The sequence below is a fragment of the Sitophilus oryzae genome, unplaced genomic scaffold (assembly GCF_002938485.1).
Source record: "Sitophilus oryzae breed Bouriz unplaced genomic scaffold, Soryzae_2.0 scaffold_1172_pilon_pilon, whole genome shotgun sequence".
Lineage (NCBI taxonomy): Eukaryota > Metazoa > Arthropoda > Insecta > Coleoptera > Curculionidae > Sitophilus > Sitophilus oryzae.
The window spans coordinates 183,486-211,299 of record NW_022145807.1 but is presented as its reverse complement, the minus strand read 5'-3'; the positions used below and the strand labels follow the sequence as shown (position 1 = coordinate 211,299).

General features: G+C 33.6%; 1 protein-coding gene across 2 annotated transcripts in view; it reads right to left on the bottom strand.

Moving 5' to 3' along the window:
- Window positions 1-20,610: 20,610 nt before the first annotated feature.
- Window positions 20,611-27,814, bottom strand: part of LOC115889110 (fatty acyl-CoA reductase 1-like) — a 58,127-nt gene continuing 50,923 nt past the window's right edge. For both annotated transcript variants that reach the window (XM_030909051.1, XM_030909043.1), the window contains exons 6-9: window positions 24,493-24,682; window positions 23,980-24,222; window positions 23,091-23,348; window positions 20,611-20,792 (exon numbers count right to left, since the gene is read on the bottom strand). In XM_030909051.1, the coding sequence (XP_030764911.1) occupies window positions 20,657-20,792; window positions 23,091-23,348; window positions 23,980-24,222; window positions 24,493-24,682 (827 nt within the window). In that variant the 3' untranslated portion in view covers window positions 20,611-20,656. The remainder of the gene's footprint in view (window positions 20,793-23,090; window positions 23,349-23,979; window positions 24,223-24,492; window positions 24,683-27,814) is intronic.

The window sequence follows — 27,814 nt, the reverse complement described above, 5'->3', positions numbered from 1 at the left end:
TTTTAACGATCTTAATAAAAATAGAAAAATCTAACGTGATTTTAAGATATATGGCGTAAATACGGTAGCAGAGAACTAGAGACGCCATAATATTATTCTTCAGAGGCTGGAGCGCCCTCTGTCAATTATTCAGTCAAATGCTGATAGATGACGTCACAATTTTCTACGCGTCATTTCAAACCAGTGAAATTTGTATTGAATTTGATTTATTATTTATTCCTTAATTGTAACTTCGTTGCATTTCTTTTTGTATTGAGGGAGTACTTTTTAATCATTTCAATTGAATTTTATATTAAAAATAACAAAAATTTACTATGGTTAAACACCGGATTATGGTGCGCTCCCTCACATATTTCCTAATATCATGGTCTATCGATCGGTCTTTTTTTTTCGGTCTCTTAATTCCTCGTGGGTACCATGCTGTAATTTTTGTGGTCCTCTATTGTCCGTTCTTCTTGCCAGGTGTTCTGCCCATTGCCATGTGAGGGATTTGACTCTGTGGATGACATCTATTACATGGGTCTTTTGTCATATCCGCTATATTCTTTTACAGTCTCTTTTTGGTTATTCCCAACATATTTGAAAGTTCCCTTGAGCGTTGTGCGACCTACAGTTTCTTTCTGATGTCCGTTTTAAGTGTCTAACAAAAACTTCGTATTTACTAGGCTACTATACAAGATATCAACGACGACTACGGCAGAGAATGCGGAGAGGAAGAAAAACCATGAGCACCTGCTGCGCCACCAACTGGCACTGGGATACCAGACGCTTTAAAACTTTTAGGTGGCAAGTTTTTGACGATTAGAAGAAGCCGCAGAAGCCAACATCAGCGATATATCGGGAACTTTGCAAAGAGCTGGAAGTGCTTTAATGCAAAGAAAGAACGAGGGGAAGATTTGGTACAACAATACAGGGTATCGTATCTGGGCCCCAAGGCCTCTGAGTGAGCCCCCCGCAACCTAACTCTAACCCTAACATATGTCAAATGATATTATAGATTACAGGTGCTATTTTATTTCAATCGTCCACGCTCCAGATATTCACTAAATCCATCAGACATTAAAAGGAGCTATAACCACGTTAAAGAACTTAAATCATATAAACTGCAATGGGAAAAGCTGTAACGACTGTTTCTTGAAACTCCTCTTTATGGACTCTAGGAAACATACCCGTAATTTTCTCTACCCTGGATGTGCGCTATTTAAAGTCCAGAGTAAGCCATCAACTGGAAATATTATGGCTTTTAATTTTTAACTTAAACTGATCTCTGAATTCAAGTATGTTACGATTTTTAAATGTTTTATAACCATATGAAATAGTAAATATTAAGAAAATGTCAATAAGAATATTCCGTATGTGACGGGAACTGTTATTATAGGTATACTTTGCCTATTTTCTAGCTAATAGTCAAGTCATTAACTGTACATGTAAAATTCATTTTTTTTTATAGAGATGTTCGCTCCCCTTTATAAACTTAACCTATAAAACATCGGAAGCAAGATATACCTATTATAGTATGCATCTATCTGGTAATTTTACTAAGTATTAAATCATTGTCTATGATTTAAAAAAAACTGAACAATTAGGCAAAGAAAATAAAGTCTTCCTCACTGTGGGTGACCGCTCACCAAGGAATAGAAAGTAATAAAAAGCAAACGACCTAGCTAGAAAAGGAGCGATCACTTCACTAACTGGACAAGAAGCGTTCAGCTTCCCAAGTGAAAATCAACTTAAAACGGAATTCAAGTGCCTGGATTGTTACGAGATTTCAGTAGCTCAGTAGATCTCGTGTAGATTGAAGTTAAGAAACAACGGAAAATTCTAGATTCTTGTGAGGAAATGGGAAATACCACAACACTGAGTGCATCCCAACGACAACCATTCGTGCTATAAACTTTGGTAGAGCAGAAAGGTGGTAATATGGAACCCTGCTGGTACTATGGGACCCCCCCCATAAATAAGGATTTAGGAAACGTGTCATCTATGTTTTGTTCACCTTTCAAAAACGATCATTATTTAACTGTGGGACTATTCCAATACCGACACCGAATATTCACCTGAACAAGTTGTCGAAAAAAGTTAGGTAGAAAACACGTTTTTTCTACTGAAATTGAACAACAACTAGTCGAATACCTGCTGCTGATGGAAAGCAAATATTTTGGGCTTATCCGCAGAGACGTTAAAGTAATGGCCTATCAATTGGCTGTACGAAACGGAATAAAGTATCCATTTGGGAATAAAGAAGAAGCAGGTCGTGTTTGGTTGGATCATTTTTTAAATGGTCATAAACAAAGATTGTCTATCCGAACACCAACTGGAACATCGTATGGTCGGGCGAATAGTTTCAATAGAGAATCTGTAGCTAAATTCTTTGATATCCTCGCGGTGGAATACGAAAAGAGAAAATATACGGCTGACTACCATTTGTGCTATGAGTGCTTCCGGCATATTTGTTCCCCTATGCTAATTTTCCCAAAGAAAAATATAACTGAAACTCTGATGAGAGGCGCCCCTCTCGGAAGTATTGGAAAATGTCATCCAACTGGTTGGGTGCAAAGCAATTTATTCACTGATTGGTTTAGGCATTTCATAAAAAAAAAACCTGAAACCAACAATAGATGACCCTCTTCTACTTATCCTGGACGGACATTATAGTCATACAAGAAACATGGAAATAATAGAACTAGCTAGCGCAAACTACATAATCATAGTATCCCTTACTCCGCACTCCACCCACAAGCTGCAACCCTTAGATAAGACTTTCATGGGAGCTCTAAAAACCCACTATAGTGAAGAGATTCGTATATGGTTGCGTCAAAATGAACGTCCTTTGGGCCCTTATGATATTGCCGAACTTTTTGGGAAGGCATATTTAAAGTGTCAAACTGCAAGTATTGCTATTAATGTTTTTTTTTTTAAAACTGGGTTATTTCCTTACAATAGAGGAATTTTTACGGATAATGATTTTATAGCAGTTGAGCATGAAGCCGTGATGGCTGAAAGTACTACAGCTCAATCCTATCATACTAGAGCAAGTCCGCCAACAACTACACATCTATGCCCTTTCAATATGAGTGAAACTGATCTGGCAGAAGCAGGTTGCAGGTCAGCGCAACCCTGGACAACCTCGAGTAACTCCTTTGTTTCCTCTGTGGTAATTGGGCCGGTACCAAAGCCAAAGAGAAAAATGTCGAATAGAGAAGACCACTTCAGCTGCAGTAATTACAAGCTCTCCATATAAAACAGATTTGGAGAATTCGCTGTCGTCGAAACCAGATAGCACAAAAAACATTTCGAGTCTTCAGTCTCGCGGGTTCAGCACGGATATTGTAAAGACTAGCGGTAAGCGATCAACTTTAAAACAATCTGAGAAAACGGCGCTTAGCTTCAAAATTAGTTCAAGGAGAATTCAAAGAAAAAGAAAGATTTCGGAATCCTCTGATTCAGATGAATCGGTTCACGATGGCACAGTTACTTCAAGTGATATGAAAAAAAAAGTGCATGTTCTGCTCACAACGATTTTTGGAAAACAGGAAAGGAGAAAAATGGATCCAGTGCCTTATGTGTCAGTTATGGGCACATGTTCTGTGTCCTGGTTGTGAAAAAGCCGACTGGGTCTGTGATTTTTGTCAATAAGTTTAATTTATTTGAATTATTTTTTGTTAGTTTTGCATTTTTTAAATATAGTGAATAAATATCGTTAAAATTTTAAATATATCTGGTTTATTATAGGGGGTTCCATATTATCAGCTACTTTTTACAGATAGATAATTTGTACTATTTTATATTATTAGTTAATTATGAAAAAACTTTAAGCATTATTTATATTCCAAAAACAAATAATAATTCTAAATATATTAGGCATACATGAGCGATATGTTTGAAAAATAATTCATAGTAAATTTTTGAGTTAGCGAATATAAACAAACAAGGGTTCCATATTACCACCCTTTCCTCTACGACTAATATCGGAGATGGAAAACTACCATCTGTAAAACCGTCTCAGATATTCACTTTTGTCAAAGGCGAGAGACTGTATGATGAGTTTACTCAAGAAAGGGTTACACAATAACTGTAACCTGTAGCTAGCTTAGAAAATAATAAAAGTTTCCTATTTGCTGCAAACTTTTTGCCATACCCTGAAACTACTTCCAATAATAAATCATTTTATTCAAAAATGTGTTTTTGTATTATTCAACACGATGAATAATCCCATAAATGTTTTTTTTTCTTCTCATTTACAGGAACATACTGCCACCTCCCACTCTATTCTCCAGACACTGGAAAGATCGACGGCGCTTGATAACACTTCTTTGTCACTGTTATTCAGCCTTTCCCAGGCAAAATCCGTCGTCCCCTCGCTGTTATATCTTTAAGGGAATCCCCCCATGGCTGGCGACGAAAAGTTATGCGTGAATCCGAATAATGTTCGTCGAAAGTCGGCACCTCAGCCACTCTACTAAAGGCCCCCATACACGTATTGGTAATTTTGTCCGGTTTTAACAGAATGGGCACGACCGCTCATTTAAGTGTATGAATGTGTTTGGTCCAGTTTTGTCTGTTTGTTCAAAATCTCTCTTTTACCATTCTTGTCTGTTCATTCCTACTCGATAGTGTATGGGCATAATCGGCGCCAGCATTTATTTATTCCATACGATCAAAAAAAAAATAAACGTCAGAGGCGGCTAGGCAATTACAATCGGTGATATTTTTGGCGAGGGGTATGGCAAAGTAAAGGTTTTGGCCAAGTAAATATCTAGGGCTTGACCTAGATATTTACTTGGTCCGTACTCTTCTTTATTCATTAATGGAGCTTACTGCCAGTTGGTCTTAAGAATGTTGTAATTTATTTTTATATTGAGTAAACATAATTTTTAAATGGTGTAACTTAAAATTTGAGAAAAAAATATATTTTGGAAAAAGATGTGTGGGTCTGGAAACGTTCTGTCCTTTCTATAATTAGTGTTATTTTTTTTGATAAGTTTCATGTTGAGATTTTTAGTGAATGACGTCTAGAGATTTACATTGCCAAAATTATCACCCATTATTATTCCCAGCCACTTTTGACGCCGTTTTTTTTTCGAAAAATTTAGGAAAGGTAATTTCTGAGTGAAGTTCGTATAATAAATTATTAATATGCGAACATTGTTGTCTTTCTTTTAACTAGCCAATTTTTCCAACATTTTTTTATCCTTTTTTTGGGTTTTCTTTTTACATGTTTTCTTGTTCTGGTATCTATCATGTCTACGACGAAGATAAAATAAACCGGACCTAACGAGACAGTGCGTAGAGGTTGCTTGCCCTTGCTTTCCAGCTGCGCTTTTTTAATTGCGCAGTTCTAATGCGAATTGTCGCATTGATGGTCGCGGAATGGTCATTGACGGAGGCAGTACTGGAAGAATTGTCAGCTCAGGCCTTGGAACACCCTCAACAGAAACAAATCCAGTCCTCCAACTTCCAGTGGATGACATACCAAGAATGTAGAACTTTGAGAAACGTTTACTCAGCAGATACAATACTATACTATAACGTGATACTTATGCTTCCAAATCAAAGCATGAACAGAGATAGGGAGTACTTGGGCCGAAACTAAATACTCGAACCAATGTGCACCTAGCCTCACATCAGCATCTTTCAAGCAGAAATCTACGCTGTCGAAAGATGCGTACAACTTATCTTAGATAGGAACTACCGAAAACAAGAAATAGCCATCTTATATTAGTCAAGCAGCATTAAAAGCGATCAACTAACTAACCTATGTAACTATGAATTCCAAGTTGGTCAAAGAATGTTGAACAAATTAGACAAAGAAAATAAAGTCCTCCTACTCTGGGTGTCAGCTCACCGAGGGATAGAAGGTAATGAAACAATAAACGATCTAGCTAGAATAAGAACGAACACTCCACTAACTGGACCAGAACCGTTCTGCTTCCCAAGTGGAACCAACTTAAAGCGGAACTCAAGAACCTGGAAGACTCCATCCGTAACCTGGAATGAGAGTCCTCCAACTCAACCGGTTTAAGACGCTCGAAGAAATTTCTCAGAACTTACAACGGAGGAAAGTCAAAGACTTTCTCTGATTTAAGTAAGAACAATCTGCGGATTGTAATGGGGTTTTTAACAGAACACTGTCTGAAAATTGTGCTGCTAAATACAGCTGCTAAATTTTGTATCTTGCATAATTATTCCCAGCAAAGAATTAGGAGATGGTCTGTTCATCCCGCTAATGGAGATCGAAGAGAAAACGGAGAGTTGTAGAATGTAGAATGTTTAGAAGGGGAGTTAATCACCGCGACCTTATAGATCTATTGTGTGTTCCCCTTTCTTGAGTTATAACGAGTTATAACTCATCATACAGTCTCAGGGCTTTAAGAAAAGCCAGTATCTGAGACGGCTCCACAGAGGCCAGCTCTCCATCCTCGACATCAGACGTGCCAAGGTTCATGGCACGAATGGTCGTCGTCTCGGCGCACTCAGTGATAAGGTGTTCTGGTGTAAACGGAGAGTTTAGTCGTCTTAATTTTAAATTGAGACTATATGAGGAAAAGTTCAGACAGTACTTACAAGAATGTCCATTGAAAGCTTTGATCGCATTTTAGAAATGGTTTCCTCCAAAATTCAGCCATGTTGGAGTAATTTATTTCATCGGTCTTTCTATACCTCAGGTGACTACGAACTTGTGTATGAATATGAATACATAAGTTTGATTAAAAGAGGACGAACCGCGCCGCTCACCTCTCCGCTATCCTCTATTCTCGCCGCTCCACTATAATCGCAGACTAAGGCTAAGAACATAGTGGAGCGACGAGGATAGTGGCGAGCAAGCAGCGCGATACCGCGTCGAGCAAGCCTCGAGGTGCTAAAACATAGAATAGCGGCGAGGAATAGCGAGGTACTTGTGCAAATTTATTATTTTCATTTGCTTATTGATAATTTAAAATGTTAACAGTGGCTAAAATTCTGGGCAGTAATGTCGCAAACATTTGGTTAGATGAAGTTTTCAAAAACCCGAGAAAGTATGGCAAGTTTTATAACCTTTACGAAAATTTGTTGCCACTTCATCTCATAACTTATCTAAAATGTACCGGTTATGGTGATTACTATTCTTTCTGATCCCATAAAATTTCTCTTACAAATACTAAATCTATTAATTTTTACAGCGCGACTAAAACAAAATTATTTGAATCGATCTCGTCGCTCGATCTAACCACTCAAGCAGATCGCTTTACTATGTTCGCACGTACTTGTCTTCACAGGTTTGTTTCGGACGCGATGTCGCGCTGTTTGCTCGCCGCTATCCTCGTCGCTCCACTATGTTCTTAGCCTAAGTAATTAAAATTATTTACCTCCTCTATAGGTGTTGTTTCAATGATAAAGATAGCGATGTTGTTGGTACAAGCTCTCATCGATATACATAAGACCTGCAATTCAAGCTTCCTTTGTCAAGCCAAGTAGTTTTGAACCAATATCTGCGTGACTATGAGTAAGGAGACAGATGTCATGCTGAGACTGTATGATGAGTTTTAAGTCAAGAAAGAGTGATACACTAAATTTATAAGGCCGCGGTGTTTAACTTTCAAAACCGAGCAAAATAATCGAAGTGTATGGGTGCCTTAAAACTGTGGAACATCGGAAATATTGAGAAAGAGGGTGATTCCAGGGACATCTCTTTCGTGTTTTAAGCCGCATTTAATCGTGTATTTGTCATGGAGAATTTGAGTACGTCAGTGGTGCGAGGTTTCGATAGAAGCTTTTTCTTGCAGATAATGTCTGTAATCGAAGAAATTCATCTGTCAGGAGAAGGAACAAGTAAAGACTATTATCAATTTTAAATCTGCAAAATTTGCATCAATATTTTTTAGAAGGAACGACTTGCCTGTCTTTTCTAACGCAATTTGTAGATAAGCTTATCGAAAATATTGATTATACAGGGTGAACGAACTTCTAATATGGAAAGTTTGGCAACATATTCTGCAGATAAAAATAAGTAAGAGTTCGTATAAGTTCACGCCCTAAAATGTTTTGTTTCGGAGATACAGGGTGTAGAAGTTTCATTTTTATTTCGGTTTTAAGTGACGTCGACATTTGGATGAAAATTGGCGTATACAGTTTATACCAAATAAAGTTATAGTCACGTGATTAAGCTTGACCGGCACAGCGTTGTCTACTTTTACATATTTTCTTTTAATCAAACTATTTTAGGAACAAAACAAACATAAATTAATTATAAATATATAAACAGTTATTATTTACATCAACAAAACTCATCTTATTAACAGCACATAAGGGACGTAAAGGGCCATTACTACCGGTTTCTCGTTTCTCGTTCAGAATATTCTAATAAAGCTGCAATGAGTTTTTTACGGCTATTAAGTTATCTTGTAGACTTCGCACTAAAAGAGGTTCTAAAAAGAACAATGTTTGACTGCTAGGTCTGCTAGTAAACATTTTTATGCTTAAAGTATCACAACACTATTTATTGAAACCAAAAACTCGTTATACCATAAAACCACAAAACTAAAGTGTCAAAGCGAATGACAATGTCAGGAAATAAATAAATAAATGCAGCTTGACATTTTTTACAGCAGAGCTACCACCTGAATCCTCAGCGCAAAATTTAAATTCCAGTTAGTCAGCACGGCGCCGGCGCCGGCGCCGGCGCCGAATATGTCCACGGTTGGCAACAAATAATTTAAAAATCGCGCCCTCGATTACGCAACCAAAAGTTTAATTGATATCAAATATAGATGTATTTTAGCATGAGAAATTCCATTTCCACTTCAATATGATTTCTAATTGTAGGAGACGAAACTAACATGTAGTAATAACTTTTTACCCGCACTTGTATTATACTACTGGGGTAGGAAACATATTTTTGCCGTATTTTTCTGTAAAAAATGTCCCCTGGTACAAATTGCTACGAGCAACCCATATTTTGAGTAAAAATAATCAGTACTTGTCATCTCAAATTTATTATTTCAGTCAAAGAACCTTGACATGTTTAATTCTTGTCAATTATGAGATGTATTGATTATTTTGATTCCAAATATCTTGAGAGTGGTTGCTTGTAGCGATTTTTACCAAGATACTTTTTTATCCGTAAAATGGCGAAAATTAATATTTTTTCTTCAGTAAATGTAATCTAAGTACGGACAAAAAGTTATTACCTCTTTAAATCGCTAAAAAATATGTATATATGGATGTGGCGTCCGCTACAAGTAGGAATCATACTGACATTTAAATGGAATTTCTCATATCAAATACCATCCTGAAATCAATTTTCGACGTTAGTTCAGAAATTATTTGGAAAAACCGAAATAAATGAAATTTGTACACTCTCTGTATCTCCGAAACGAAGCAATTTAAAACATGAATTCGTACAAACTTTCTACTTATTTTTAAAATGTTCCTTCTGCATTACTACATTTTTTGTCTCTTGTAAAAAACGGCACATCGCAAAGTTTACGAAAAAAAATTGACATTTGTTTTCCAAAGAGGACTTACAAAATATACAGGGAGATTCCGTGGTCGAACAACTACGTATTTTATGAATCAAAATAAGACCTCTATGCAATAGTGCTTCGTGTCGCGCCATTAAAACTACCCGTCTTAACAACAAAAACACGGTCTCCTTGGAAATAAAAGCCGTATTTATTTCCATATATACAACCTTTATTAACTACTGAGCTCACTTGCAACTAATAATAAACAAAATCCACGAATAAATGATTAATTAAAAAGAGAATGGAAAAGCGTAAAATAGACCAAACCCGGTACGACTCCGCTTCCCTTTAAAATCTATACCATACTAAAGACTAAAATCTCAAATATTCAGTTTTCTAAAAAATAAGGCACATGTTTTTAACTCAATACCTACTTCAAAAGCCACTTGAACTAAGTCCTCGAAGGAACCCTTGTCTTCGGTAATTGTAATATGATGGTAGACCACCCTATATATAATATTCTAATATATGGTATAGACCACCCTGTATCTAATAAATTGTTGGTTTGTTACATATTTGGCAATAGGAAATATATTGCAACTATTGCATACATATAGTGTGACCAACGGATCTGTAGCTACGGGGTATCGGCAGGGGAACGCAGTTGTAAACAAAACACGCCCAATTTCATTCATAAAATAGGCATGGGCGTACGGTGTTATATGAAAATAATGTGTATCATAAATATAATACTCAGATTAATATTTTTTTTCAAAAAACTTATGCTGTTTGAATCGTTACTGTTGAGTTAGCAGATAAACACTAAAGCTTTTTATTAAAGCTCCCTTAAATATTTTGAATCATTTTATTATTGTGTTGTTAATATAATAGAAGAAATAATTACAGCTGGGGTTGGAACCTTTGGTGTTACACAGCAAAATAAAACACTAAATCAGTACAATACACCAAAACACTTTAATTTTACACTGGACCCACGTTTCGCTAACCATGTCTGCCATCAGCAGATGATCAAGACTGAGTCTTGAGGTATATTTATTTATATATCTGTACTAACTATATTTTTTTCTATAATACATAATTTTAGATATAACTATTTCCAGCAAAAAAAATCTTGAAAATAGTTAACTTTGGAAGCGCAAACAAAACATAATTTTACCAATATTGCCTATTACACCAGATATGGTATCGCTCCGCCAGCAGTTTTTAAAGGTTAGGTCATTGTCTACCCATATGTTTCATCCAAATAGATAATACTTGGCTATATTCTCGAATTTCGCGTATATATTTATATCTCTCTCTGCAATATAATGGGCCGTTCCATTAATATTTATCTGTTATTTTGACATTTACGCCGAAAAAAATCATTTGATTTTAATAACCCCCTAAGCGTTTTCCTGCAAAAGGAAAATTCGATTTTTCCTGCAATTTTTGCAAAAGCTTTCTAATTGTGGGGACGAGTTTGAATTCGAGATAAAATCTATTTATCAAATTCCTGACCAATTTGAAAAAGTCGTCGAGCTTTTCGACAGCAGTCTCACGTGGTCGTTTCTTTCCAAAGCTGGATATCATTTTATCGCGGTTAGTTTTCAGCCTTTTTTTATATTCTGTGTGAATTTTTTTTTATAGCCGATACGCTAACTCCGGTATAAAGAAATATCCGTTCAAGTTTACGTTTAAGCGGCAACTTAAGCGAACTCTGTGTAGCTTCTTCATCGCAAACCCTATTATGAACACAAGGAAATAAACCAAATGAGATTTCATCCACGTTATTATTAACTTACCTATATAAATTAGCTATTATTTCTCTTGTCTGACTATGTAGTGTCTTACCCTTAACAAATTTATTCATTTTAAACACAAATATACGATCAAACTTGATATTAATAATTAAAACTCACGAACGAAAACATTATAACAAGATAACAAAACAATAAAACACAACTTAACTATCAAATATAGGGAAAAATATAGGAATAAAGTTTAGGATAACAGGTATAAAATAATGAAATAAAGTAATAATGATCAAAAAAAATGACACCGCCACTGGATATTTCAATAGTATTCAATATTCCTACTCTTTTCAGAAGAGACCGTGAAGTTGGGGATAAAGCAAGCGAATAGGAAAGGCGTAAAAGCCATGGCAACCGCGTGGTAACAAATCCTGTGACGTACTCTCGCCAATCATGTTCGATGAATAGGCGGCCATGCGCGGCGATGCCGGTTTGCCAATGATATCGTTGAAAAATCTTCAACTTTCATAACAAGCAGATTATACAGAATGAAAGAAATAAGTTATTAAATAAAACATATCGAACAATATGAACTACGTTAAAATTCCTTAGTAATATACGTCAGAATATATGCTAAACACATTATATATAATAAAAATATATTAAATTTATAGTTCATGTCTGGCAATTTTGCAATTTTATAGATAAACGTGGCAATATCGATTTTTTTTTTCTCGCATTCCTTCCGTAGCTTCAGATCCGCTGGTCAAACAGTACACAGCAGAATCTATGACCCAGTCATCGGTCAATGCCTGTAATTAACATTATTAATAAAGATACTTTTGTCATGAACTAAGGTGTTTGATTCCTTCTCAACCAAGACATTATAAAAGTATTACACATAAATTAATAAACAAGGGTTCACAAGACCAACCGTCACCAACAGTAAATCCATAAACTTTCACTTTTGAATAGGATCGAGAAAAACATGTGCATCTTAAACTGAAATTACCCTTGTTCTAAAGAATGCAACAGAAATTATTCCCTAAATATATATACTGGCTCTGACACTTCGTTTGTCCGTTACTTAATAAAAATAAACCCAAACGTTAGTTAATTTAAAATTTATGAAGCTAATTGTCAAAGATCATTTGTGATACTAACGAGATTCCATTTTTTTAAGTCAGCTTCGGAAAAACATTTTTTTCTTGAAAAGTATGCGCGGTGGCTTTTTTACAAGAGACTAAAAATGTAGTAAATTTAGGTATTTAATACATTTTTTTGTTTTTTTGTCTTGGTTTGGACCCATTTACGAAAAAAATCTATCGTCCGTGGAGTTGAAAAATATTTGTACTAAATTGTACTTCCCGTACTTTTTCTTGAATTTTGTGAATGTCAAATGTTAAAGCGCTTAGCAATACATAAATGCCCTAAATCTAATTTAAATCATATTAACGGTTCTCAAAATATCTAAAAATGTGTTTATTTTTTTAGAGTTTGATGCTCTCTAACAAAGAAACAAAGCACTTTTTTGTATAGAGGTAAAATATGTTCAATGAACTTATTTTGATTCCGTAAATACGTAGTTGTTTTATGTCCAGAGTATATTGGAACACCCTTATATAAAAAAAACCTATGGGCAAAATAAAAAAAAAAAAATGTTTTTCCTGCTTCCACGTCAAGTGATTTATCTTTATTCTCGTCACACGCCACAGTATTATTACTTCGCGAAAAGGGTCCATTTTCGAGGAATCGCTGAATCGGCATTTCGTACGGATATACTGGAGATATTCGGACACAACGAACACAAGAAAATAATATTATCTAATGCTGGAGGAACTTCTAGATTATCTGGGAACAGCCTAAAATAATCCGGTTCTGGCCAAACAAACATAAGTCACAAATTATATCAGAATATGACAAATCTATTATGATTTTCTGTAGGTACTTTAAAGTAGAGAAATAGACCCTAGAACTAACTGCATGCAACTGTGCATACTTTAGGGATGCATTTAAATAAAATTTCTAAGTTCTGTTTTATAGCACCTACAGGCGCAGGACCCTGTATAGAACATCAAACAAGGTCCAGACAAAGAACAAGAAATCGACACAGTCGTCCCTCAAATTTTTCGCCACCCTTTTTTCTTCACTTTATAGCGCCACTCTTCTCTCCAGAGACTGGAAAGATCGGGCCTGCTGATATCGCCTCTTTGTCGGTGCCTTTTCTCATCTTTTAGGCTAAATCCACCCCTCTTGTTTTCATATCTTTAAAGAAATCCCCCGAAGTCGAAAAATTTTGCGTGGATTCCAATAATATTCAACGTAGATCAAACAGTATCGGAACAATGGGGTATAAAAGATCTAATCGCCATTATTTCTGACGTTTTGGTACTTTAAAGTATTCCATATTGAGAATTTGAATAATTTCCTTATACAGGGTGGCGCACCTCATTCGTCTCGGTTCATTATACGGAAACGGACAGATGTAGAAACAAAATATTTTATGGATATAAAGTAAAAGTAAAGTAAAGATTTCAGTTAACGTCTCCTTTTTGCTGCCAGGGCTAATCTGGACGGGGCCTACTTTGTTTACGCGGAATCCGAACCGCGGTTCCCGGCCATATCATGGTCAATGGCCTACCGACTTAGGAAGTGTATAAATCAACTCTTACTCACCAGATATCCGATCTCATCCGGCCTTGAACCAGCGTGAATGAGCAGTGTGTTTATGGATATATGTGGGAAGGCAATGTGCATAATTTAAAATTATTTTGAAATGTACAGGGTGTGTCAGAACGAAGATCTATACCAAAGTTATATTTTTCTTATGGAACACACCCGGTATTTTATTTCGTTTTTGGATTCTTGGGCATAAAATAAGGAATTGATATGTGTAGTGTGTTGTGTGTTGTACAATTTACTAAATTATCTACTAAAAATCTTTACTAAATTATCTACGTAAAAAAGCTTTGGTTTCTGAACATATTTGAAGATATTTAAATATGCATTTTATAATAAAAATTTTGTCAATATTTAACGCCAAAACATTTATAATAACTTTTGAACAGAATATAAAAGAATATAAAAAAGATTGCTTTCTTAAATGTATACAGGGGTATCAAAAATTGCTGGCCTAACTAACTAAGTTCGTTATTTCAAATGCAACACTATGTATTTTTTTAAATAAGTCGAAGCAGATTTAAATGCTCTTTCTAACTATATCAGAGTTTCTTATACCTATATGGCTCAGATTTTGAATAAAAAGCGATTTCTCAATAAAATTGTAATCAAGATGACTCGTGTCGTTATGGCAATTTTCTAGTGATACTTTTTACCAATTTTCAAAATTGAATTTATAATTTATTTATTTATTTATTGAAAACAACTTAATACAGGGTGAGTTTCCTACGATGTTCTCTATGGGCATCTCGGAAACTACTGGAGATAGAGAGTCGGTTAAATGGGGAAAGAATTGCAGTTTTGTGGGGTCATAAATATGCGCCTTTCAGATTTTTGGAAAAGTTCATGGCTTACTAGATATTTCGAAAAAAACAAATTTTGGCTATTTTTAAAATTGTCCCTAATTCCATTACAATCTATTTTAGACAAATAGTGTTCAGATAAAAGTTGTAGATAATCACATTCCTAATGAGTTTGTGTTCTCCGATTTTTCATAAAACCTGTCATTTTGACATATGACACAAACATATGTTTTTTAAATGGAAACCATAGTTGGCCATGACTTCATAAAAGCGCCATTTTTAAGCTTTTCAGCAATAATAGCTATAATATGTTTCATTCACAAAATTACTGAGTTATAGCCAATTCTTATCTTTCTTGACTAATTTCACTTAGTTAGCCATGGAAACAAGTTCAATCGTCGTTGCTCTCAGAAATGTGAAATTGTGTCACATCCAATCGTTGTAAATTAAAATAAACAAAAATTGTAAATAAACATTTTTCAAATGAAGAAAAGCGTGTAGGATTATTGGTTCAACTTTTCTTGGACATACAGGATACGTTGACCGGTGAAAGTTACTTACGTTTTTTAGAGAACGGTTTTTCCATGGTGTTCAAATTTTGTTGTGATTTATAACTTATAAAAAGACAAAATATGTTATTAAACGGCTCTGTACAATTTAGATTACACAAACTAAAACTCAAAAAAATAATATTACTATGTACACTTTAAGTTATTTTAGAAAATGTTTAAAAAATCCGCAATTATTTTGAGTACATAAATGCATCTTTTTAAAACTGAATTTCTAGCTATTGTCACAGAACGACCGGTCGACTTAATTAAACTTCTCCTGTTCCGCCTCTTCGAGTGTCTCTCTTAATTCATAAGTTCTGTTGTAAACCTTGTTGTTAACCATACCGCATAAAAAAATCTAAAATGGATAGGTCAGGTGACCGAGGAGACCCATGCAATTGGTCCACCTCCCTGAGTCTACATAATTATGATATAAATAATTTTTTAAATAACATTTCTTTCATTGTGGGGGTGTTGGTGCGTCAAAATGAAAGTCATGTTGGAACCACTGTATTAATGCGCGAGTATCTAATATGAACTTCTCTAACATGTCTTGAAAACCGTTTTCTAAAAAACGTAACGTTCACCGGTCAACGTATCCTCGAAACTGTATGGCCAAGAAAAGTTGAACCAATAATTCTACACGCTGTTCTTCATTTGAAAACTCTTATTTACAATTTTTGTTTATGTTAATTTACAAAGATTGGATGTGACAATTTCACATTTCTGAGAGCAACGACGATTAAACTTGTTTCCATGGCTAACTAAGTGAAATTAGTCAAGAAAGATAAGAATTGGTTATAACTCAGTAATTTTGTGAAAGAAACATAGTATAGCTTATATCGTTGAAAAGCTTAAAAAACGGCGCTTTTTATGAAGTCATGGCCAACTAAGGTTTCCATTTAAAAAAACATATGTTTGTGTCATATGTCAAAAATGACAGGTTTTATGAAAAATCGGAGAACACAAACTCATTAGGAATGTGATTATCTACAACTTTTATCTGAACACTTTTTGTCTAAAATAGATTATAATGGAATTAGGGACAATTTTTAAAATAGCCAAAATTTGTTTTTTTCGAAATATCTAGTAAGCCACGAACTTTTCCGAAAATCTGAAAAGCGCATATTTATGACCCCACAAAACTGCAATTCTTTCCCCATTTAACTGACTCTCTATCTCCAGTAGTTTGCGAGATACCCATAGAGAACATCGTAGGAAACTCACCCTGTATATACATAAATCCTTTACAGTTGCGTTTAAGTTTGAAACTAACACCACTCATTTATGGGTGCATACGGACTTTATTTAAATTTATAACGGGTTATTTTTATTTAATTTACCTACAATAAGGTTAATAAGTAAGTATTTATTATTTTATCAACAAAAATTAAACAGTATCTGCTGGTGGAAGGAATGAATATGGTACTAGTGATTTTATTTTGTGAGGACAATTGCTTGTTGACCTGCAGGGTTTATGCTCAAAGATAACAAAACAGGAATTTTCTCGAAAATCGTTCCTTTGAAAAACTACTTTTCCTATTTCGCAGAGCTGATAGTGTGAAAAAAATGTCTATACCTATGTTCATTGTTATATTCATCTCTCCAAAAAATGATTTTCAAAAAAATCCGTTTTTTTTCCAGAAAACTCAGCAATCCTTGAAATTTTTAAAACTTTTATGATAGCATCTTGGTGAACATCCCAAAGCGCAACTTTGCCCCAATTTAACCATGTTCGTATCTATTACGGTTCCGAGATACCAATGTTCGTACCTCGAATTTGTAGCACCCTGTATATTATTAGTACCCCAGTGCAGTTATGACATTCACCATGTTGAAATTGCAAAAATTTTTAGAAAGCTGCGACCATTGAAAATAGTTAGCCTTAGTAACCCTTATTAACATACTAAAAGTTTAATTTGTCCGATGTGTGCGTCATCAAAAAAAAATCGGCCGCCATCTTGAATTTTGGTACTTTTTGGGAAAAAATGTAAATAACTCGAAAACGGTTTATTATAGCGAAAAACTTCAAGAGGTAAAAATTAAAGTGAATAAAAAACTCTATTAGAATCAATAAAAAAAAATATTATCCTAACGCAATGATGTACAAAAAAATTTTGAAAATCGAGCAATTTTTAAAAGGAATCACCGAAATGCAAATTACTAATTATTTAAGCTTATTAACAAATAACATGGATATTTACCATCAATTCAACTGAAATACAATCCTTGTGACATTTTCAAGAAATATTTTTTATTGGTGGGTTAATATTTCAAAATTAACAAAAATTTATTTTTTTTATTTATTTATTTTATTAAATACATGTGTATTAATAATGTGCGAAAGCAAGTCTCCACCTTGTCAAGGTCGGGGCTATTTGCACTTAAACCAAGATCTTATTGTTACCATTTTGTAAACAACTTGTTTTTAAAAATACAGTGACAGTTTGAAAAATTAGGCTACAGGTTGGAAAAAAAAAATAAAATGTAATGTAAACTGGCGACTTTCAAAACGTTGCAAAAAGATCCTCATGTGCGACAAATTACATCCGTTTATTTTAGATCCTGCAGCACAAAAATCTGAGCTAGTCGAAGCTGGAAATACATTCTTATTTTCATTATATGGTCGACATAGGCTAGCAAAAGATTTAGATCAGTTGAGGTATTTTAAATATAAAGCCCTTACATCTCGTCAGGTACTTATAGTAAAAATTTTGATTTAGCTACCTTACCTCCAACAACTAACGCAGCTGAAAATCATTATTATAGGACTTATACCTTATAAAATGCAGTACAAGAATTAGTAGTCCCAGACGGAACTCCTGGTCTATAAGAATATTTGAATTATATGGATTTTTTTTTGGATTTAGCCAACAACACTGTTTTTTGTTTATCCCTAATGTATCTGCAATGTCCCTTATGGGAACCCCATCCCTTAATCGCGTAAATATAATCGATTTTTGCTCTGAAGTTAAAATAATAATGTTGTATTTATCATAATGAAAAAGTGTTAAGATCTTAAGTTAAGATCGTAGATGATATTTATGTCAAAAAGACATTCGCAAGTAGTTTATTACATTTTATTTTTTTCTTCCAACCTATAGCCTAATAAAATTTTTCAAACTGTCACTGTATTTTTAAAAACAAGTTGTTTACAAAGTGGTAACCAAAGGACCTTGGTTCAAGCAGGGTTGCCATATTTAGAAGAAGAAAAAGCGGGACGCACTGAATGACCGCCGGAGGTGAAAATGTTTGGGTGCCACGCCCAAAAATGTTTATTTTAATATCTTAAATAATAATTTATTGAGGGATTGTGGTATAAAAAATGCTTTAAAATGAAAATACACAAGCACTAAACGAAAAATATAATAAACATATTAACATTATTTATATTTTATTAAAAATAAGATAGTATAGGTAGGTAGTTGTTTTTTTTTATCAACAAAGGGGATAATATAAAGTTAACATGATTGCTAAGAAATTATAATAAATGCTGACGATAACCACCATTACCGATTATTCTCAGGTCCGTACTCAAGAAAACCCCGATGATGGCCATTTTGTTACCAGACGTCTGTAAAATATATTTTAAAAAGTCTGTATTAAAAAAAAATAAAATAAGTTGGTATCGATATCTGAACAGCTATACATTTGGTGAATTTTCCAAGTAGCATATTTTGTAGAAAAAGAAAAAAATATAAAATTTGTGCACAAAACATATGATTCTATAATTATTAATAGTTTTTGAGTTATTTTTTTTTAATAAAATAAATGTTACACATTTTGTACATATTTCCCTGTATATTGGAAACAAATGAAATTTTGGCAACTCTGTAAACGTAACTTTATTGAGCACAAAAATGCGCAACTTTTTTCTAATTTAACAAACCTCGTATCTTTTGGCGGATTATTCTGTATATGAAGATAGTTTAATATACCTACCTCTCTTTTTCTTTTATTTTTTTTGCAAAATGGAACACGCAGCCGCCGCTGTATTTTCCCGGGAAAAGTTCTTGATTTTTTTAACATCGTTAACACCGTTGTCAAATTCTCGGGAATTTCCGTCATTGACGACATTGACCACATCATCTTCATCTTCAAAAACACCACAATTTACCCCTAGCCAGTCAATCTCATCAGAGGACACTGAGGAATCTGAATCCATTTTGTTGCAAAAAAAAAGAATTAACCTATAATTATATAATTATATATAATATTAAAATGTACGTAATATGCAGCAAATTAACTCAACATAACGCGTTTGATCTCGGGTAAAGCACTCACTGCACGGACCACGGACACGGAGCAAGGAGCAAGTACACCTTCTACCTTCTGTGAAGTACACCAAACACCAAAGTACAAGTACACCACAGAACAGAAGTACACTACAACAAGGTCTTTTAAAATTAAAAGACAAAAGACCTTGCGACAAAACGTAAGCGACAAGCGACTAAATCCCGTGAAAGAAAAAGAAGAGAGAAAGAAGAATCAGTAGGAATGGCATTGATGCATCGATATGTCATGTATTTAAACCGTCGATACTTGAAACGGTGAGGCGGACACGAGGCGATAACAGAGTTTACGCATGATGCCATTGTCGCCTGTCTCCTACTATAGTGGCGAAGGAAGATTTTGGGAATTTGAAAGCAGAGAACGAGATGCGGGACAAATCGGGACAGTCTCGGGCCGCGGGACATATCGGGACACATCGATTAAAATCGGGACAGTCCCGCCTAAATCGGGACGTCTGGCAACCCTGGGTTCAAGTGCAAATAGCTCCGACCGGAACAAGGTGGAGGCTGCTTTCGCACATTATTAGTACACATGTATTTAGTAAAGGATAGCTTTGACAATTTTTGTTAATTTTGAAATATTATTAAACCACCAATAAATATTTCTTGAAAATGTCATAAGGACTGTATTTTAGTTGAATTGATGCTAAATGTCCATGTTATTTGTTAATAAGCTTAAAAAAATAGTAATTTGCATTTCGGTGATTCCTTTTAAAAATTGCTCAATTTTCAAAAAAAAATTGTACGTCACTGCGTTAGGATAATAAACTATTCTTTATTGATTCTGATAGAGTTTTTTATTGTCTTTAATTTTTACCTCTTGAAGTTTTTCGCTATAACGCACCGTTTTCGAGTTATTTACATTTTTTCCCAAAAAGTACCAACATTCAAGATGGCGGCCGATTTTTTTTGATGACGCACACATCGGACAAATGGGGACTTTTAGTATGTTAATAAGGGTTACTAAGGCTAACTACTTTCAATGGTCGCAGCTTTCTAAAAATTTTTGCAAATTCAAAATTATTTGCACTGGCCTATAGTGGCTGATATAGAGTATATAAAGAAAAAAAAAATAAAAGCATTACTTTTATTTCTATTATTTTAACAATACAGAATGTGATTCTTGTTGATTTGTTATTATTGCTGTCCTAATCTGTTCCAGTAGTTTGAAGTGGCTTCGAAAAAAGTTGTTTGTATGTGGTATTTGAAGAAAACAAGCCAAATTAACCATATATAAAAGATTCCTTTACAAATTTTGTCTAAATAATAGAATCTGTAACAAGGATTATAATTATCAAATAATAATAGGTATAGATCTTGAATAGTTAGAATAATATATCTTGAAAAAGCTTGTATATTTTAAGAGAACCAGATGCACAATTTAATTGTTTATCTAATTGTCTAATTGTATTATACCATTTTTTAGATATCCCTTCATGTTTTCGTAGAAAATGCATTTTTTTATAATTTAGATCCATAAAGAATAAATATACCCATGGAATATTGACATATTAGATAGTTTTTAAAGCAACTAATGAACAAAATGTACAGGTGCTAAAAACGATTTCAAAAAGAAAACTATTTAAGTTGTTATAAAAGAGTATACCATTAATTAAATAATATACTACTATTATTCCCGTCCAAATATTATTTAATTACATACTTAATTGTGTTAAATAAATGTGGATTTGAATCAGAAATCAATATACAGGGTGTTTCAAAACAAATGCGAAAAACTTTAGGGGGTGATTCCTTGTTCAAAATAAAGGGTAGTTTGCTTTATAAACGTTGGGTCAAAAGTCAACCATTAGGGAGATATCGCGGTATAAAGATGGCGGAAAAATAATGTTTTTATTTTTTATCTTGAAAACGAAAAGAGATAGACTAATGAAATTTTATGGAAGCATTGTTATGAAAACACACTTTCTGGTAATTTTTTTCACTTTTTAAAATGAGTGGAAGGGGTTGAAATAAACTACCCCTATGATTCTTGTTAACAAAATTTAAAGAAAAATCTTATCAAACACATGCAAAAAAATTAATTTGGTTTGGTTTGGTTTGGCATTACATGTCAGGACAAAAAACATTTTTAGATTAAGAATCTAGTGATAATAACGATAATAATAATCATCTAGATAATAACGTATTGCAGTAGAGTAATGTCAAATAAAATAATATTAGGAACATCCTAAAAAGTAACAGCGGCCGACTAGATTTTTTCCTAAAAAAATTACAGCAGCCCTCTAGATTCTATATCAGAAAATGTTTTTTGTCCTGGCATGTAATGCTTTACATTTTATTTTTTAATTTCAAATTGGTTTGGTTTGAAAATGGTCAAAAAAATACAAGAGATAAAAAAGTTTCTAAATAAACTAAACTATCCAAATTAATTTTTTTGCATGTGTTTGATAAGGTTTTTCTTTAAATTTTGTTAACAAGAATGATAGGGGTAGTTTATTTCAACCCCTTCCACTCCTTTTAAAAAAGTGAAAAAATTACCAGAAAGTGTGTTTTCATAACAGTAATGCTTCCATAAAATTTTATTAGTCTATCTCTTTTCGTTTTCAAGATAAAAAATAAAAACATTATTTTTCCGCCATCTTTGTACCGCGATATCTCCCTAATGGTTGACTTTTGACCCAACGTTTATGAAGCAAACTACCCTTTATTTTGAACAAGGAATCACCCCCTTAAATTTTTCGCATTTGTTTTGGAACACCCTGTATAATAAGTTATGAAAATGAACGTTGTTATAAATAAGCATTCGTCAAAGAATGAAATAAAATTGTGTGTTACTTTTTACCACACTGTCTAATACACATACAAAATTTAGTTTTAAGTATTTGGAGCAATTATTATTAATCAACGCGAACAGACAATTAATGTAGTTTGAATACTGGAATCATATTAATTGGTCTTCTTTAACAAATGTTTAAACAATTTCTTTTTATTTTTTTACTGAAATAAACGAACCATATTGAAAATATTAGTATCTGTACTCTTTAAAAATTTGTTAGATCTTTAAAAATAATATAAAATGTCAATATTCCATGGGATATAAATAAGGTCTAAATTATAAGAATTGCCGTTAATTGCCGTTTAAAGCTGGTAGTTATTTAAAATACATAAAAAAGTACAATTTTTATTATTGCAACACAAAATTAAGTAAATAGAAATACTTCGGTACAATATTTGGTTTTAAAAACTTAAATACATCTAGAGAAATGAAGTATTAAAATTATTACTGTATTTTGACAAAAACCTAAATATTTCAAAAACGGTAAGATTAAAATGCGGTAAACCTTAATCAAATTTACCTTTATTTTAATCGTAGAAACTAAAAATGTAATATACAAGGATACAGGGTGTTCCATTTAAAAAAATATAACTTTGATATTTTTTATTTATTTGGGACACTCTGTACCTTGTAAAAAAATTAAATTTTAGCTCTAATAGTTCTTCAACGAACCCAAATCTTACAATTTGCAAACATCTAACCGTTTAGCTACAATACTCCGTGTCGTATGTGGTGAACAAGTCTGTAGATTATTTTTAATTTTAATTAACTTACCCTCTGTTTATTTTAACTGCAGATGGTTTGACATGTTTACTTTGTCCCAATAGGAGCCATTTAGCGGATATGGTATTCCATTTCAGATATTCAACTTCATTATCAGTTATAAATACATATTTGAAATCTTCCTTTTCTGACCCATCCAAACCATCAACTAAGCTTAGAGCTTTGCTATTCAAAAAGTCCCATTCGTTCTCAAGAAAATAGCTTATAGCCAAGTTTGCCGCGCATATTTTTCTATGAAGTTTGAATAAACTGAAACGAATATTTTTATGGTTTAGAATTTCGGTTGATTAGAATCATAATAGCCTAAGACCTAGCAACGTTTTCGAGAAAGTATTTTAAGACGTTATGTAGGACTTGCATATGGATTATCACTGGAATATTTTTCAAAAAAAAACATGTGCGCTACTGAATTTTTTCTTTTGTTATAAAAATTGTGTAGTTTCGTTAATGCCAATTAAAAGTCACGTCTTGATATTTTTTTGAATTTAGTCTCCTTGATGAGATAAACGCAATTTTATTAATCACAATTAATAAAATTCACATAAAAATAAAAATAATAACTTATATTTTTACCTAATTTATTATTAAGTATTATTACTATTAGTTATTATTACTATTAGTCCAACCTAGATAATTACAAGAAACCTAATTTTAAAAAGTTTTAACATTCTGTAACTAAAACTATGCATTTCCATACCCATGTTTATAGGAACTTTCGCAAGTTAATGATATTAAATTTTTTAAAGGTTGCTTTAGACTTGGATCAAGGAAAACTAATAAAATTACGTTTATCTTAATGGTTTATCTCATCACAAAAGGAGGAATCTCCCCACGAAAAATGGCACATGTTTTTGAAAACACCCTGTATAATTATACTCACATTGGTTTGCATCGAAATAGTCTCAGAAGCAAATCGATACATACTGCTGGTATAAGATGAAATAAAACTGCATTAATATAGTAATAAATCAAACTTTGTGTAAACTTAACATTCGGGTACCAAATTTGCACGTCTAGGGGATATTTGTACCATACTTGGCTGCCAATATCCACAATTAATTTCATAGAATATTTCTTGAAACCGAAGGCGCTCGGTTGTATCACTTCAGTAGCTGTCAATGGCCTAGAAATTGGTACAAATTAGTATTGAGCAAATGCACCAAGACCATGACCAAAACCTTCTTGGTCTTGGTGTTACTCATGCAGCCTAATAAGTAGTCTTGGTCTTGGTCATAGTCTTGCTGTGACACACTTACTGCGCAACCTGTCCGAGATTTAGTTTAGCTCTGCGTCGCTGCGCTCTGATAGTTGTTTACAGCGCAGCGGATAAAGAATACTGTACCATAGTTCTGCTTTCACTCGATAGATTACTTAGTGGAAATGTCATACTTACGTTTGTGCAGTTTTCCAAGCAGATAGTATTAACGCTTTAACTATTGTATCTACTGGCACATAATCAACAGCTGCGTTCATATCAGCCAAGCATATCCTTAGCACTCCAGAACAAGATCCGAGGGCAATGCTTATTGGACCATTAAAATTATCTGTCCAGCCTCGCATGGGTTCAGTAATGGAACTAGACACTAAAAATATAAAAAAAAACAATTATTAATTTAAACAATTAACAATCGAATTTTAGGAGCATATCTTATTCAGTACCGGCCTACCAATTTATATTTGATATCAATTAAACTTTTAATTACGTAATCGAGGACTCGATTTTTAAATTCATTTTCACCAACCATGGATATATTCGGCGCCGTGCTAAGTGGAATTTAAATTTCCCGCCGGGATTTCAGGTGGCAGTTCTGCTGTAAAAATGTCAAGTCATTTGTTTATTTATTTCCTGACATTGTCATTTGTTTTAATACTTCAGTTTTATATTATGAGTTTTTAGTTTAAATAAATAGTGTTGTTATACTTTAAGCTTAAAAATGTTTGCCAGCAGACCTTGCAGTCGAACATTGTTCTTTTTAAAACCTCTTTTAGTGCGAAGTGTACAAGATATATTAATAACCGTAAAAAAACTCATCGTAACTTTATTAGAATATTTTGAACAGGAAAACGGTAGTAATAACCGTTTATGTCCCTTTAGTGCTGTTAAAAATGAGAGTTTTGTTGATGTAAATAATAACTGTTTATATAATTATAATTAATTTATTTTTGTTTCCTAAAATATTTTGATTAAAAGAAAATATGTATAAGTGGACAACGCTGTGCCGGTCAAGCCTAATCACATGACTAAAGGTTTGTTTGATATGAACTATATGATCTTTTAAGGCCCCGTCTACACATAACGCTTTACCTACAGCCAGTCTTGCCCATTCAGTTAAAATGTATCAAGTAAAACCTTGTGTGTTGACGAAAAAACGGTTAGTTTTAATTCAGAGAGAATTAATATAGTAGACCGTCTAGAGGAACTAATGAGATCATTTATTTTTTTAACAAAAGTGTAGACAACACTAAAAAATATAAGTAAATTTACAAATCATAATATGGACATTTTTAAATACTCCGAATCAACAGGCATCTAACCTAACCTAACCCCAAGAACAGTTAACCTAATAGGACTGGTCATTCAGCCAAAAATGTCTGCCAGGTGCATGCGAAAACCATAAAATAATTAACTAGAAAGAAGTGTCAACTCTGTGTCACAAAATAGAAATCAACCAGAAGGTTGACACCCAAAATGCGCGCGAAACGATGGCTAACCTAAAAATTCCTTTACGAGCGGGTAACACCTGTCAATGTAGCGGCGTTACCGGTTTAATCAGGGCAGGTCAGGGTTTAGTTGAATTCTGACCATCGCATAATATGAATATATCACATAAATACGAATTTTAAAAGCGGAACAAATAAAAATAAATTGTTAATAAGGAGAAATAAATAGATATTAAACAAATGCATAGAGAGTTTTATTTTAAATACTGTATTAACCCATCTTAACACAATACTTATTACCTACCTACCTAATCATAATTTTATTATTATAATGAGCCCGATTTATCTGGGTAACATTGTGTTCAAGAGAAACTTTCCCAGCATTAAAAAAAACATTTTTATTTTGATAATGTGTACTCAAAACGCAGAACGTGCCTCTAACAAATAAATTTAGGATTGTAAACTGTTACACTTTAGAACGTATCTATAGCAACGCAATTCGCGTAATTTCCCAGACCATAAAAACTTCTAAGAAAGGTGTAGGGATGACCACGGATTTTTGCCAACCAGTAAAACGCAGCTCAAGGGTTCGAGTAGAAAGTTGACCTTTAATTAATTGGTTTAGTTTATTTTTAAAATTCACGATCTCTACCCATTTCCAAATTTTTGACTACGCATATATTATCTGCCTACCTACTAATTGCAAAAAAAAACCGCTGCATAAAAATTACATGTGGTGGTATCTATACAATACAAACTTTACCTTTCGAAATAACGTATTACGCTCAGTCTGTAATCACATACCTATCAGATAATAAAAATACTTATTCAATATAACCCTGACAACAGCCTGCGAAAGCGTTTTAATCCGGCCCTGAGAGTTAGTGTGCGAACACAGTGCAAGCAGGTTTGCCGCTTACTGGTAGTCAGCGCCAATCTGGGCACCTATTCTTGACATCGTTCGCAACTTTGCGTATACGCATCACGTGTATTGTTATAAACAGGGTATCCCAGAAATAAGTGCAAGTATTTTAAAGGGTGGTAGATCTCGATAAAAGAAACACATTTTCTCTTTATCGTTTTTCAAATAAGTCCAAAATAACGGAGTTATTTTACTTTGAAAATTTCCAAAAAAAATGATTTTTTGCTCAAATTTTGAGAACCTTCTTCATGTGCCTTCTCCTCATCGGAGGTTGGCGACCATCAATTGGAATTCCTCCCTGTCTTGAGCCAAACGGATAATTGCACTTGCCTCTCCTATATTAAACCATGGCACTGGCGCAAATTCCGCATGCAGGAAAACCGTTTACGCCCGATGCCTCGTCGTCCTTCAATCTTTCCCTCAACGATCAGCTGTAGGAAACTATATTTGTTATTTCGAAAAATATGACCAAAATATGCTGCTTTTCGTCGTTTTATTGTAGTCAATAGTTCTTGGTCCTTACATATTCTTTCCAATACTTCGAGATTTGTTTGAGAACCACTGGATCTTTTCTGGATTTTCTTTCTTATAAATTTAATCTACTACCTATGTTGCCATATTATCAAGAAATTATTTTTTTAAATAAAAACTAAAAAAAATTGCAAAAAAATTCCAAAAATATTTTCAAAAAATTCCGAATTTTCAAAAAAAAATATTTAGAAAAAAACCTCATAGGCGTGTTTCTGGGGTTGAACTATACTACCAGTTAAGTTAAAATACTTGCACTTATTTCTGGGACACCCTGTATATGGTTACATAGTAGCGCCGCGCCGCGCCGCCTCGCGCTTATAACCTTGAAAAATTAAAGCGTGTTATCAAATCGGCTAGTTCACAGTGAAAGCAGGCAGGCACCGTCAACCAGCGTTCATCGGCGTTCTCGCTTTTACCGGAACGAAAATTTATTTATTTCTGCTTTTGCACGCGCCGACGGCGCACAGGGGGTATTAAGAACTAAAAGTTGGCCAAAATTATGTTTTATGATTTTTTTGCTTTTTTGCTAGTAATATTAATTATTAATTAGAGGAGAGGTTGCTAATATGGAACCCCATTTTGTTTTTCCTACACAATATTT